General features: G+C 49.4%; 1 protein-coding gene across 1 annotated transcript; it reads right to left on the bottom strand.

Annotated features, from left to right (window-relative positions):
• Positions 1–1,216: 1,216 nt before the first annotated feature.
• Positions 1,217–3,302, bottom strand: LOC136504338 (amino acid permease 3-like). The gene is made up of 3 exons (XM_066499232.1): positions 2,477–3,302; positions 2,225–2,367; positions 1,217–2,126 (listed from the first exon to the last, which is right to left on the bottom strand). The coding sequence occupies exons 1-3, from the start codon at positions 3,138–3,140 to the stop codon at positions 1,491–1,493; spliced, it is 1,443 nt and encodes a 480-aa protein (XP_066355329.1). The 5' UTR covers positions 3,141–3,302; the 3' UTR covers positions 1,217–1,490.
• Positions 3,303–13,961: the final 10,659 nt, after the last annotated feature.

The following is a 13,961-nucleotide window of genomic DNA, read 5'->3' as shown; positions in this document are numbered from 1 at the left end:
AAAACCAATAGGGCAAGGGGTCGGTCCAGCAACCAACCGGAAGGCTAGGCCCAAGAAGAGCAACGCCCGCTCATCGGCTACTTCGGCCCACCTATTCGATCGGATCGCTCGATTCGGGCTCCAGCCAGCCTCCGATCGGAAGGCCTGCCCCAAGCCCTACTTTCGACTCCGACCCCGCGACCGGGGCTCGTGGGAACCCTGCTCACCGGTCTTCTCCGACCAGCGCACTCAGAGCCGACTGGAGCCATCCGACCGGGGGCGCCCCGTTCGGTAGGAACCAGAAGACGTGCGGAGAAAGACAAGGCAAGGCTCACAAGTCAAAACCACGGTACCAGGGACCATACCCTGCACGAAACAGTACTCTACAGCCACCATGACACAAACAATATTGTAGGCGCCCACATCTCCCCCTACAGTATTGTAGGGGTCACTAAAACTCCCATACGGTAAGCGCCCCGCATGTCTCTGGACATCGATCGCGGTATGGGCACCAAGATTTGCTGTACCGGATGAACATAGCGCGACTCCTCACATGCCACTAGGCATCAAATAGTATTTGCAGGTACCGATGTCCATCCTTCCTGAAGAAGATAGCACGACCTCCCGTGCGCATCTGACATTCTACAGTGACATCAACAGTGTTGGGAGCGCCTACCATTATCCAATCCTCATCAGCGTACGCAGCAAGGCTTAAAGACATCCGTACCCTCTCCCTCTCACCTGTAGAGCCATCCCCTTCATCTATAAAAGGGGACGCACTCTCTCCAACAAGGGAAACCGATGGAAGGAGGCCAGAGTTCCTTAGATCGACATCGACACCTCACAACCGTAGAACCACCAAGTTCCGACCGCAAGCACACGCTCGAACACCTAGCTCGTAGCGAAGTTCCTGTCACTCTCGGCCCTTCCGGTCGGAGCCGACCGGACCTCTTCTACACCCCATCTTTCACCCTCTCGTTTGTAACCCCACTGCAAACTTCGAGCACCTGGGCTCAGGAATAAAGTCATCGACCGACCCCGACTGGACGTAGGGCACGTTGCCCGAACCAGTATAAATCTTGTGTCATTGAGTGCTAGGCCACCTCCGATCACAACGTACAACAAAACTACAAATATTCACTAGTTGGTCACTTTCTACACCGATAGTCATTGATAGTCCAAGTTTTAAGACTTTCACTCGAATGTTGCACAAGGATGTGTGGACGGGCGAAGTAAAAGTATACGAATAATTGAGGTCACTGAAATTTGGTACAAAAATGGTTCAATGTCTTGTTCTGAAGCTAAAATTAAAGTTACAAGAAACACCACACTAATGAAACTAGAAGCCAAGTTATGTATAGTTTTGGGTCTAGTTACCCTGCTTTCTTCTCTTTACGCACATCCTTCTAAGTTGAGCTCAAACCTTGACAGGCCAAATCAGTTCTTTGAGAAAAAAAAATGTCCCTCTTCATCGCTGCATGTCTAGAGCTAACTATATACGTCCAGAGAGGTTAACCGCTGAACGGCCGGTAGACCTTGAGGGCGTCGATGACGTCAGCTATGGAACCTGCTGCAGCGGCAATGGAAACAAAGAGACAGCTGATGCTGAGCGTCTGGAGGCAGATCCACTTGGTGCTTCCGCGTGGCACGCGGCGCTGCTTGATGTACATCTCGACGGGGAAGTAGACGGTGAGCGGCCAGAAGGAGACGGCGCCGAGGAACCCCACGACGTTGCCGAAGAAGGGGAGCAGCATGGCGACGACGGTGGTGACGCACACGAACGCCGAGCGCCATGTCAGGCGGAACACGCTGAGCGCGAAGGGACCCACGCGGAGCTCCCGGTAGATGAAGGCGCTGTCTGGCCAGACCGCGGCGGCGCGGCGCTCAACGAAGGCGAAGATGGGCTGGCAGAAGACCTGGTAGGCGCCGACCAGGTGCACGACGATGGCGATGTTGGCGATGTCGAGAAGCCAGAAGGGCTCGTAGAAGCCGAAACCCGTGAGGAGGTTGTCCGGTGCGGCGTCGCCGAACGCTGCGTACCCCATGCACCCGCACAGCATGTAGAAGATGGTCGTGGTCGCCACGCTCAGACGCGTCGCCTTCTGCATCACCTTCGACTGCGACGGTGGCGGTGCCTTGATCGTGTCCTGAACAAGAACCAGAGCAGCAGCAGACTTTGTTAGAAACAGGGGAATCCAGTCGCAGAGAACAGAACAGTGGAGCAGAAGAGGGGATTATTGCTTACTTGGATCTCGATGAGGATGTTTGAGAAGGAGTAGGCGAAGGCGATGTCGCCAAAGGCCTGTAGGGTGTGCCAGATCTTCTGCGTGGAGGTGACGCCGGCGCCGATGCTGATGCCGGTGAGGCTGCCCATGAACCCACCATTGGCTGCAATACCATCGATTGAGCACATGTCAGTAATCAAGAATCCATCAATCGTAGTACAGCAATAGTGTCTAATTGATGACTAATCAGTTCGATTGAATCAAGAACTTACAAATGGTCTGTGCGATGCCGAGCGAGAGTCCGATGGAAGAATAGGTGAAGGACATGACTGCAGCGACAATAGATAGCCACCAAATCTGATCGAAGTCCGGTATCTGCGAGAAGAGAATCTGCACAACGCCGAAGAGGATCATGTACGGCGTACTGGAGCTCTTGCAGGGATCCGCATGTCCGTGGGTGTGAAAGCAGCCAGCTCTCCTGATGGCCTTCATGCTGATGGACGACGCGATGGTGTACCCGATGGCGACGCCGACGAGGTTGGCGTACTGTATGACGCCGCAGAACACGACCCTGGCGCCGCCGAGGTTGGAGCGCACGGCGTCCATGTAGGTGTAGTTGCGCTTCCCCGTCTCCGGGTCGCCCGTGCGGTAGCACTCGGCGAGCAGCGTGGCGGTGTAGTAGGTGACGAAGGCGAAGAGGAGCATGGCGGCGGGTCCGGCCACCCAGCCGAGCTGCGCGATGGCCCAGGCCAGGGAGAGGACCCCGGAGCCGATCACGGCGGTGATTATGTGCGCGCTGGCTGTCCAGAACGTGCCCGTGCGGCGAGGGCGGCCGTCGTCGTCCAGCCACTCGGCAGCACCGGCGTTCCCGGCCTCCACCGACACCTCCATGGGCGCAATACCGTGCTTGCTCCCGACGTTGTGCGGCCTAGCCATGAAGAGCTACTGAGCTATATAGTTGGAAATAATCGAGCTCTCTTCTTTCTGCTCTTGATTACCAAGCGATGTGTGCTGCGAGTGCGAGCACAGAGCACGGCCGCTGGTGAGTGGATTATTGGATGACGCCTGTGAGTGGTGGGGAGTGAAGGCTTGAGGGGTGTGGCGAGAGCTGGTGTGGGGGAATGGAGGTGGAAGAAGGTATATATAGAGAGAGCTGGAGCAGAGGAGGTATAGAGTCGACGCGGGAAAGTCGCTGGTGCGGTCAGCGCGGGTGTCTGGGTCAGTCTTTTTTATTTTGCATTCTTTTCGTTTCAATTCTTTTTGGCGGCAAAATACTCTATGATACGACGCTAGAGCGGGCATAATGTTTGGATTTCTGCTCTGTATATGGTGGAACGGATTTTGGAAAATAAAGGGCATGATGGTGTGATGAGAAAATATATAGGGCGTGTTTGTTTCTCGGATCTGCCTAACCTAGATGGCCCAGGAAGGCCATGGCACTAGAGGGCAGGCCCATAGAATGCAACACCCTCTTGTTTGCGTGCAATTTCTAGTAGAGCCTGGATGGACGGAGTTTTTCTTTGTTTTCCTGTACAGCTGAGTTGGGAGCCCAACTAACTCCCAACTACCAGTTGGGGACAGTGTTTGTTTGCCTGAACAACATTTCATGCAGTATTGCCGGCTGGGAAGCATTCCAAGTAAAAAGTGGAAGGATTTGGCTGCCACTCAGCTTCTTGAGGGATAACTGCATCAGTCCCAAATGATAATATCCAGTTATGTAGTATGCAACAAGCCTGGACTAATTTGACTTGGGGTCTTGTAGGGGTAGAAATGTTTGTTGTCTAAGATACAAAAGCGGGTTTTCAAGGAACCAAATGCCCGTTCAATGGTGACCCTGAGGGAGCTATGCCTGAGGCTGTACAGCTCCCTTGCATTGGTAGGGTAGTGCCTGTCACCATACTCAGTGAGATGGTACCCGACCTCCCTGTATGGTGGCATGAAGCCATTGCGACAAGCATAGCCAGCATCCACTAGGTAATATTTGCCTACAAGTTCAATTACAATGATGTTGTGTGAATTGGTTTGAACACACAATTTAATTAATTCACTTAGGCACAGTTCTGTTATCTCCAGGCACCCTTAACCCATCATCCCTTTTAATGGCATCAGCTAGCACCAATGCATCATGGGCAGACCCCTCCCACCCAGCCAGCACATAAGTGAACCTGAGATCAAAGTTCATAACAGCCATCACATTCTGTGTTGTGTTGTGTTTTCTACCCCTGAATGGCCCTTGCATGTGCCTAGGCACCCTAGCCATTACATGGGTGCCATCAATAGCACCAATGCAGTCCTAAAACATAATTACAACATGCATGAGTTCATATGTGACCATGCTACAAAACTCAACAAATACTAGGAGACTACACAACATTACCTTAAGAAATGGGTACTACCTTTGGCTGCCAAGGATTTTGGGATGAGTGTCGGTGCTTGGAGGCCTGATCATCTCACCCCTGAGTTCACCCACAGCATAGAGCACCTGATGAAAATGTCTGCTAACAGTCTCTATGGACCTCCTAAAGCTCTGATGTACCACCCTAAACCTTTGATTATGTCCAACTACATGGAGGAACATGGACACTTGTTCCTCCACAGACGAGTTTAAAGTATCTTGAAGCAACCATCTTTGCCTAAATAGTTTGTATAGTTGGTAAAAAGGAGCACTAGTCATCCTAATCATTGCCAAGCACTCTGAGTCAGTTGAGTTATATATAAGTTGCAGGTTCTTTTGTCTGTGTTCATCTGTCTCTAGTCTAGGACCATACACTATTGGTTCTTCCTCAGACCTCTTCCTCTTAAGCCTAGATGACATGTAACCTACCATCACAACAACAAGTGCAGCAGCCTGAGAGGCCAGGTGCGATATGCTAGCATCAACATCCATCGACAACAAGTATTGAAACATCATGTTGCTGGGTTTGCAATGTTGACCTCAAAAAGTGCTTCATGTTTAGCATAACATAATAAGTGGACACAGACTCACTATCCTTGGTTGCATGTGTCGCCACAGGCCTCCCAAAGGATAGGAGCATACATCCTTGACTCATATGTAAATCAAAAAGCACTAAAAAATCATAGAAAACATGCACCTCATCTAAGCTGCAGTGGTAAATCGAAGCTTACACATTCAGTCAAAATCGAGCAGCTAGAATCATCGGCAAGATGGTGCTACAACATGTATGAACAATGAGCACCAACAGTACACAATCTCAACTATGGTGCTACAGTAAACCCTAGCTCAGAAATTGGCACAATAGAATCACAGATCTAGCACCACAAATCATGGATTGTGTACAAGCATTCACAGATCCGACCATTTTCATCATTTCCCCGAACAGTTTGCCTCGAACCAGCCCAAAATCCAACGAAACCGATAGCAAATTGAGCACCGAATCAAGCCCAGAGCGCAACATAAGGACAAAGGTAGAGATTTCACCGGGATCTGAAGACGAGGGTATGAGGCGAGGAAGAAGTGGAAAAGGCGACGACGAGCAGACGGCGGCCAAGCACTGTCCACCGCACTCGCTAGCGACATCTAGGGAAACAAACACGGCCACCAACAGCAGGTCTTGGGGGAGTAGTGACCCGGTGGTGAGGAAGAAGAAGAAGCCTCAGACCGTATCACCACCAGCGAGTCGGGCGAGGGAGAAGCACCGCGCTCGAGAGCCAGAGCTGCCTACGACCTCACCGCCACGACCGACCACCGAGAGCTCGAGACGAGGAGGGAAGCGGGGGGGGGGGGTGTGGAGAGAGCGACGAGAGGACTGAGAGCGAGTGAGGGAGAGAAAACCCTAGTGGTGCGGCGATGGTATAAGAAGGGCGATAGAAATTTCACTTGGCGCGTGAGCCCACGGGAGCCAAAGGTCGCCAACGAAAATGGATCGCGGGGGCCAACGGAGGGACCGTGCGTGGTCGAGCCCACGAGAAACGCGGGCTGCAGGCTCGCGGATGCTTTAAGCACTGTGTGGCCCAGGCCCCCAAGGCGTCCAGGGTAGCAAACACAGCCGTTTGCAGCGAATGGGCATGTCCCAGGCCGTCGTCAGGGAAACAAACACGCCCATAGAGGTAGCCTCTTTTTTCTCTATCTCGTAACAAGTACGACTCACCAACATGGAAGAACAAACACCACATTCACACAACCATGAGTTCATATCTTCTCACACAAAGATATATAGGGGTACCTAATTTAACTTTGATTTACAGAGGCACTGAAAAATCTCTCAGTCTCCAAAAATGTAGTGATTTTCAGAGGCAAACATCTCATTAGGAAGACACGTAGTGAACTACTGCTTCCCAAAATTAACTCAAATAGGAGGGTCTCTTAAGGGACCCATTTCTAAAAAGGAGAGCCCCACCTATATGTTAATAGTTAATAGAAATCTAACATGTCTTGGCTCACTACTGGCCTCAGTATATATTATGGGGTTTCTAAAACTGTAACCACTCCTCTCCCTTTCCACTGGCTGCCGTAAGCCATGTTATGTTCACCATCGTGCCTCCTCCTATGCATGAGCTCATCGGATCTATACCCATCTTCTCTCCACCCAACACTGCTAGTGCCACCCATCTCTCCATAGCCGCCCCTCCCCCCACCCTCATACCAATGGGTGATGGCCTGAACCCTTCCTACCAAGACTAAGCGTGAGCGACAAGAGGTGGTGGTGGATTGGGCAAGGAGATGATGCGCGGATCTCCCCACCGTAGCCATCGTGCGATGCGAGGAGGTAGCGGATCGGGCAAGGATGTGGTAGTATGAGGCGAGGAAGTGATGAGCCGAGCGAGGATGTGGCAGTGTGAGGAAGGAAATGTCACGTCGCTCGGTCGAGCAGGCAGCGTGCGGACCTCCCTACCATAGCAGAGTCATGCAACGTAAGGAGGCGGCAGACCAAACATGGTTTGGTGATGTGTGGAGAGGAAGTGGAACTCCGGCTAAGCTCAGTGCAAGGAGGTGGGGGATCGTGCCCTTCATCCTGTGTCCTTCTTACCTCTTACAATCTCTGTCACCCTCTCTCCCTTTCGTACATCTAGATGCAACGGGTTGGATCCGGAGGAGGGGGCAAAGGGGATATGGTGTCGAGACAGGACGAGGAGACTATGGTGGGCTACTGTTGAGAGGCGGAGGTGTGGATCCGATGGAGGAGGCAACGTGATCTATGGTGCGTGCCCTCGGCACCAACACTAGTAGTAGGCTTGTCAATGGGCGCTAGGTCACTTTCTTATTTGTTTTTTCAAGGCCAATGTTTTGGCTATATTATTTATAATTAATTAACACAGGTGCTTAGATAGTGTCTAATGGGTGCCCGTCTAAGGAAAGTCTCAGGCCCAGTTTGGTTAGATGGGACTACTGACAAGTCTCCCTATTTTAGTCCCAAATAGTCCCTAATTTGCCAAACAGGGGGACTATTAGAGGTACTAAAGTAGGTTTGGCCTATAGTCCCTTGAGGGGTGGGTTGTAACACCCCTAGTGTTATGAGCTTGCTTAGCACCGAGATTAGGTACGAGAGGGATTAGCTAAACAAGTTTTTGGGGTTTTTAAATAAATAATGCACGTGAAATGATAAACAAATTCTATATGACTCACTTTTGTGGTTAGAAAAAATCAAAATAAATAGTGTTAACTAGTGCACTTGGGAGCTCAAAATCAAATTTGACGTTAAGATAAGCTCTTTTCGTTAAGTCGGCAAACACTTGAACTATTATTTAAAATACCATTTTTGGCTAATTATATTGAGCCAAATAATTAACTAATGCTTAAATATTTTGTTCCTGTGGGTTAGTATAAGGTATGGACTATTGCATGAAATACTTGTTGGTAGCAGTTAATAGGGTTTAGGCCTTTTTAAAATTTATAACAAAAGTGTTAATGGCTATTAGTTCGAATTGAACCTTGACTTTTCTAGGTATGGGAAAAGTAGTAAGACAATGCTATCTTGACATTTAAATTCTAACTAAAATATTTAAACACTAGATCCATGTTTTTATACTGTTGGCTGCTTCTAAGTAAGCACTTGAGCATGGTGTAGGTCGAAGTTATGTTGGATGTCACGTTGGTCTTGTAAAAATTTCCCAAACCTCCTTAGAACGCGCTGTGAACCATGATTTGGTGCTCGGTTCGTGAACCGGCGTTCAGCGTGACGAACTCATGTTGGCACCTCCCTTTCTTCCTCTCCGGTCGCTCTCTGGATGTGAGGTTTGCTTCGCCAGTTGGGTGTTAGTATCGGCTTTAGGTTAGGGGAATTAATTGAACCTTGATCGAGATCGTTAGCAACTTTTGCTTTGCTTTAAAATGCGTGCACATCACTAGTTGCCACCCCTCGGCCTAGTTCACGGTCACCGCGCGCGTGGGCGCAGCTGGCGCTGGGCTCAGGCCATGGCCGGGCTGATGCAGCTAGCTAGCTCGCGCGCTCGGGTAGTGTCACGCAGCGCCTATGGCCTGGCGTTGGTTGGTCCCGGCTAGGTGTGGCCTGGCTCCCGCTGCTATGTGTGCATCGTGCTTGGGTGGTTGGCCGCGATGCCACGAGCAGGGTAAGCCTAGGCTGCAGTGGTCGTTGCTCGACCAATGTGGCGCCTGCCTCACCTTTCGATTCACCTACCACGCCGAACCCCCAAGCGTATTCCACTGCTCGTCGTGCCTGGGCCGATGACCCCGGTCGCAATGATGATACGATGCCTCCCTGCCTTGCCCTACCCCGCTAGCCGACGTCGGTGAGCCCTGCTCGGGTTTGGTCGCTCCAATTCAATCACGTCGCGCCCAGCCCTCCACTGTCTCATCACCTGTGCGCATGTGCTCGTGTTGCAGCTATCGATCAGAGCCGCCCGTATAATCTGCTTGTGCTCACTCGTGTGCCTCTCCAAGGCATGACCACGGCTTGAGCTCTGCCTTTCTGCCCTCCAATTTGTCTAGCTTAGGGCTTCAGAGTTCGATTCCTCGCACCAATAGGTGGCATAAGAAGTCAACTAGGTGCCCCATCTTCCCCATGCCCAGCCAAGCACTACTGGCCGCCAATTTAGCGTTTTTCTCACCGCCGACCAGGTGCACCACCGTGTTAGTGAAATTGGAGCAAGGTCCGAATGTGTTCAATTGTTTGTATCCACGAGCTCGCTTTAACCTCCTCTAACTGGTGCTAGCGCCATTTTGCCAGGGCACTTGCCGGAGACGTGGTGACGCATGGGTGTCCATCCCGGAGCACCGCCGCCACGGCGACTCGCACGTCGCTAGGCCACCTCAGCACTCCTCCACCTCAAACGTCACCGTAGCATGAATTCTGGTGAGCTACTGGTGCTTACCCGCTATCTCTACCACCCTGATAGAACCATAGGCCGCCAGAACGGTCGCGCCACCGCCGTGGATAGCCGCTCACCGCTGTAGCCCACGACAGTGCACCTCCGAGTCCCTAACCACCATCCATCCTTGCGCGTTTAGCCATAGATGGCCCAGTGCCGCCACTAAATGCTGAGACCGGGTCTCAAGTGTGGGGGTTTAGAGTCCAAGTTTGGACGGGGACCTAGACCCCGTGACAGGAGTGGAATGGGTTGGTCTTATTTGTGCCTGGGGTACAACTGAGGCGTGTGTTTCGGGGTACCCAGCTGGGATACATTGATTCGCGAATCGTCGTTTCTGTGAGATGGTACAACTTGTCTATGGTCTAGCACCGTAGTAAAAACTGGAATATGAAAAATGATAAAATGGTTCTAATTGCTCACCACCTGAAAGTAGCATAGGACCTTACATAGAATGGATAGTTAATGAACTAATGATCACTGCTATTAAAACTTAATATAAGGATGCACGTTTAGTAATGCTTCTGTAGATGCAATAACCCACAGGCCAAATAAGTCTTGCATATCCTTGTAGTCTTTTATTTTTCTCCTATCGGGTAAGTCTTGCTAAGTACAATCGAGTACTCAGGGTTTTATTCCCCCTGTTGCAGGTGATCGGAGGATACTTAGAGCTGACTCTTGTGTGTGGAAACTTTCTGCTGGGCTCAGAGAGGATTCCTTTCACGCTACGACCGTAGTGTTTATTTATAACCCTCCCCAAAGGTTTTAATAAGAAAAGATATAAAATCTACTAGCATCTCTTGTATATAAATCTCCACTATGTTAATGCTCCACCATGTCATTAAATTAATCTTTGCTTCCTCTGTAACTCTGATAACATTGTTATAATCTACTGTTATAATCAATTGAGGTAATGTTCTACTACTGTAATAAAGTGATGTAAGAAATGACTTAAGAATGTTGTAAGCTTTATTCTCTTATTTATGATCCTGATAGAAAAATGTGGATTTTCGAGTTCTCCCTTATGGTGTGCTCAACGGAACTGCGTAGTTTAGTGTCCTCTCTTGAGTACTTAGTATCTAATGCAAGACAAGTACTCCTAGGAGGCATTAGATTTGACGGTTCTGCCACATGGGTTTTTGGGACTACTGGCCCAACTTGATACCCCTGCCCCTCAGTTTTGTCGGTGCTCGCCCAGGTGCCCGCGCCCCAGCACGATGGTAGCGCCCGCGCACAATCGAGGCAAGGCAACAGCACTCGCGTCCCGGTTACGGCGGCGCTGGCGCCCACGCCCCAGCGAAGTGGCGGCCCTTGCATCTGGAACGGCGGCGGCGCCCCGACTCCACTTGGCGTGTGGCGCCCGTGCCCTGCTAGCCGGTGGCCGCACAGGCCCTTCCAGTGGCCACACCCATTCCATTGAAGCTGCAGAACCTCCGCTGCTACCATGGCCGCTGTCTCCATGGCCTGTGTCCATATGAAGAAGAAGAATATTTTAGTCTTTGTTCAACAGCTTTAATGCTCTTTAGTCCCCTCTAGTTCCTGAAACCAAACACGATAGGATACTAAAGTTTAGTTCTTGTTTTAGTCTCTAGTCCCTGGACTAGAGAACCAAACAGGGCCTCAGTAGATGTTTTAGGTCCCTGTTTTCAAGAATCTCAAGGGTTGGAAATAGTGTAAACAAGTTTCATCCCTACAACATTTCAGTCTATAAAACTTTTTTCTCTCTTCATTTCTACTATGCCATGTCAGATTATTTAATGTCTCACTTTAAAACTGACCTAGCAGTCGTACAAAGACTGGAGCAATCGAACTCGCGGATCGCCTGGGTCAAGGGGCCAACATGGCACTACAAAACCGTCTCTAGCGTGTTGATGCCATTTTATCCGGCGCCATGATTTCCACGCCTCGAAAAAGCGACATGCACGGCAACCCAAAGTCCCAAACCCACGTGACTGAGCAACAGTGGTTTGGGCCTCTCAGCTGTATATTTAGGTTCTGCTCATTCTTGTGATCTTGTCGTATATTTAGATGTTTGGCGGGATTCTACTATTTTCTCGGCCGCCGCAGCAGAAAACACGGTTCCAAACGCGGCAAATATTTGAAGGCGTTATAATCAACAGTGCAATTTGTTATCTGCCTATTGAGTTGCACGTTTCTTAATCCTGATTGGGCTACGTATACATGTCCCCTTCTTTCCCACTAACTTGGTTATCTTGATGTGCTCTTTATCCCCACTCACCGCTTACACCCACTAGCAAATTAAAGCTACTTCATCCTGTAGGTTTCCTTGTGTTGTCGATAGTGCTCTTGCTGTTCATAAGCACAAAAATATCGGCATCTTACATGCACCAGAAAATTAAATCTTGCCGTGTTTTTCACATCCACGTGCTTTGCTATGGTGTTACTCGCTTTCATAATCAGGATATGTTCTGGTTCATAGAACATTTTTTTTCAAATAAACTAGGGTTTTTTTTTTGTGTGCGCAAGTTCAAATAAACTAGTTGAAATGGATCGAAGATAGATGATGCTAGTTTTGCTTCTGCTTCCTGGGTCAAGTGTTTGGATATAGGAGACGTGGTCATGCATAAACCTAGGTTTCGATTGCATTTCAAATCAAATTTTGGAAAGTTAGTCTAGATCAATTGGTTGAGTAGGAGGCGTAGTCATGCATAACCATTTAAGTTCGATTCTTCGTCTACTCGAACTTAGATGGGTAACTTTTTTCTAATAAAACACCACCTACTTTCTTCTAGGTTAGCCCTATTTTTTCTGGGTCATCACATTAGCTTAGAAACTTATTTCAGTGCAACAAAACTCGAATACAAACGTACAGCCAAACTGATTCATGACTATCCAATAGTGAAAGCAATTCTATCCCTAGGGCACCATCATATGCTAGATAATTGGCTAATAGGAATATCAATTAATAAGGAGACAAGAAAATTTTATTACGTGGCTATGTGGAAGCTCTTTTTGGGAAATTTGATATTATTGTAACAATATGGCTACGGTTTTTTTATAACAATGGCTACAGTTTTGAAAGTTGCTGCAGTATGCACTGGAGGTTGTTGCTAGATATTTTCACCAAGACGAACAGAGAAGCAATGTCCTTATGATTTTTTTTCTTTTCCTTGTGTTCACAATTCCCTTTTTATATGCTCAGCTGATTAGCTGAAAATCTTAGCAAAAACATGGTTACGTATGTTCTATAAGGTTTAGTATCAAATCGGTAATCGGTGCTGGGGAGCACAACATATTAGGTAGAGCAGCTCTCACCCTTTCAAGTTAGACTTTTAGGTCGAGTTATACTCGAGGACTTTGTATGTTGTGGACTCTGATGGACTAATATGTGTTTGAATAAGATACACAGGTGATTAGTCCACAGGTACACTTGTGTGAGCAACCTATGCCATGGAGGTGAAATGGCTTGGATATGTTGCAAGACTTACACATGTGATGAAGGAGCTCATTGCATATGAGACATGACATTGAGTCATGTGACTAAGGTGGAGAAGATCACGATAAGACTTGGCTTGATGGACCGGTTGTAAGCGTGAAGGGCAAGTTGGAGGCTTTGGAGCGATGGACTACGTGGCGGTGAAGCTTGAGCAAGACTTGACGCCGATGGACGAAGACAATGGTGAAAAGCAAGTGAGGTCAAGATCGATGAACCAACAAGGTCACATGATGATATGAAGTGGATCATATCATTTGTGATTGGTTGGTGCATGTGTTGCATCAACATTGGAGGAGATGGAATAGAATATGCAAGGCAAAGATATATTTGTAGGGCATTTTATTTCACCGGTCATAGGTGTGTAGAGAAGTTTAAGACCGGATTTAGGATAGATGACCGTACCATCAAGAGGGACAAACTTGTTTGCATATCGGTCATCTAGTGCCACTCGAGTAATCTAACTTTGCATCGTTGCTAGGATCGGGTGGCGTGGTGAATTGAGTGACTAATCCTTTGGAAAATCTTTGTGAAAAGCTAACACATGTGCACAAGGTGGTGAACACTTGGTGGTGTTAGCACATTTGCAAAGATGTTGGAAAAGGTGAAGAAAAGGAGGCGAAACCGAGCTTGGGGTGCTGCCTAGGTGGCACCGCCATCCCCTGTCCGCTGGCACCACCACCCCTAGGGCGGTGCCCACCTGACCCCAGTTCAGAGTAGCAGCAGTGGAGGTGTCACCGCCGTGTCCAGTGTGCACCGCCGTTGGGAGGGCGGTGGCATCGCCAAGGGTTGTCCGGTGCACTACCGTTTTTCACCCGAGAGCGAGGAAGTCAGGGCCGGTCACCGCTCTGGTCACCGCCATAGGGAGGGCGGTGCACCGCCAATTTTTCTAGAGAGTTGGGACTTCGCGAGGTTGGCCTGGGTGGTCACTGCCACCCCTAGGGTGGTGCCACCGCCACCCCTGTCCGGTGACCAACGGCTAGTTTCTAGCCATTGGAATTTGACTGTTGGGAGGGGCA

The sequence above is a fragment of the Miscanthus floridulus genome, chromosome 14 (assembly GCF_019320115.1).
Source record: "Miscanthus floridulus cultivar M001 chromosome 14, ASM1932011v1, whole genome shotgun sequence".
NCBI lineage: Eukaryota > Viridiplantae > Streptophyta > Magnoliopsida > Poales > Poaceae > Miscanthus > Miscanthus floridulus.
This window is presented reverse-complemented; position numbering and strand designations above follow the sequence as displayed.

What these genes read in the sequence shown, in the direction of transcription:
- LOC136504338 (XM_066499232.1), bottom strand. Translation starts at nt 3,140, where the DNA reads ATGGCTAGGCCGCACAACGTCGGGAGCAAGCACGGTATTGCGCCCATG. An exon ending in CGGCATCGCACAGACCATTT is followed by an intron (nt 2,368 to 2,476) that starts GTAAGTTCTTGA and finishes ATGGTATTGCAG; the next exon opens with CCAATGGTGGGTTCATGGGC. An exon ending in ACATCCTCATCGAGATCCAA is followed by an intron (nt 2,127 to 2,224) that starts GTAAGCAATAAT and finishes GTTCTTGTTCAG; the next exon opens with GACACGATCAAGGCACCGCC.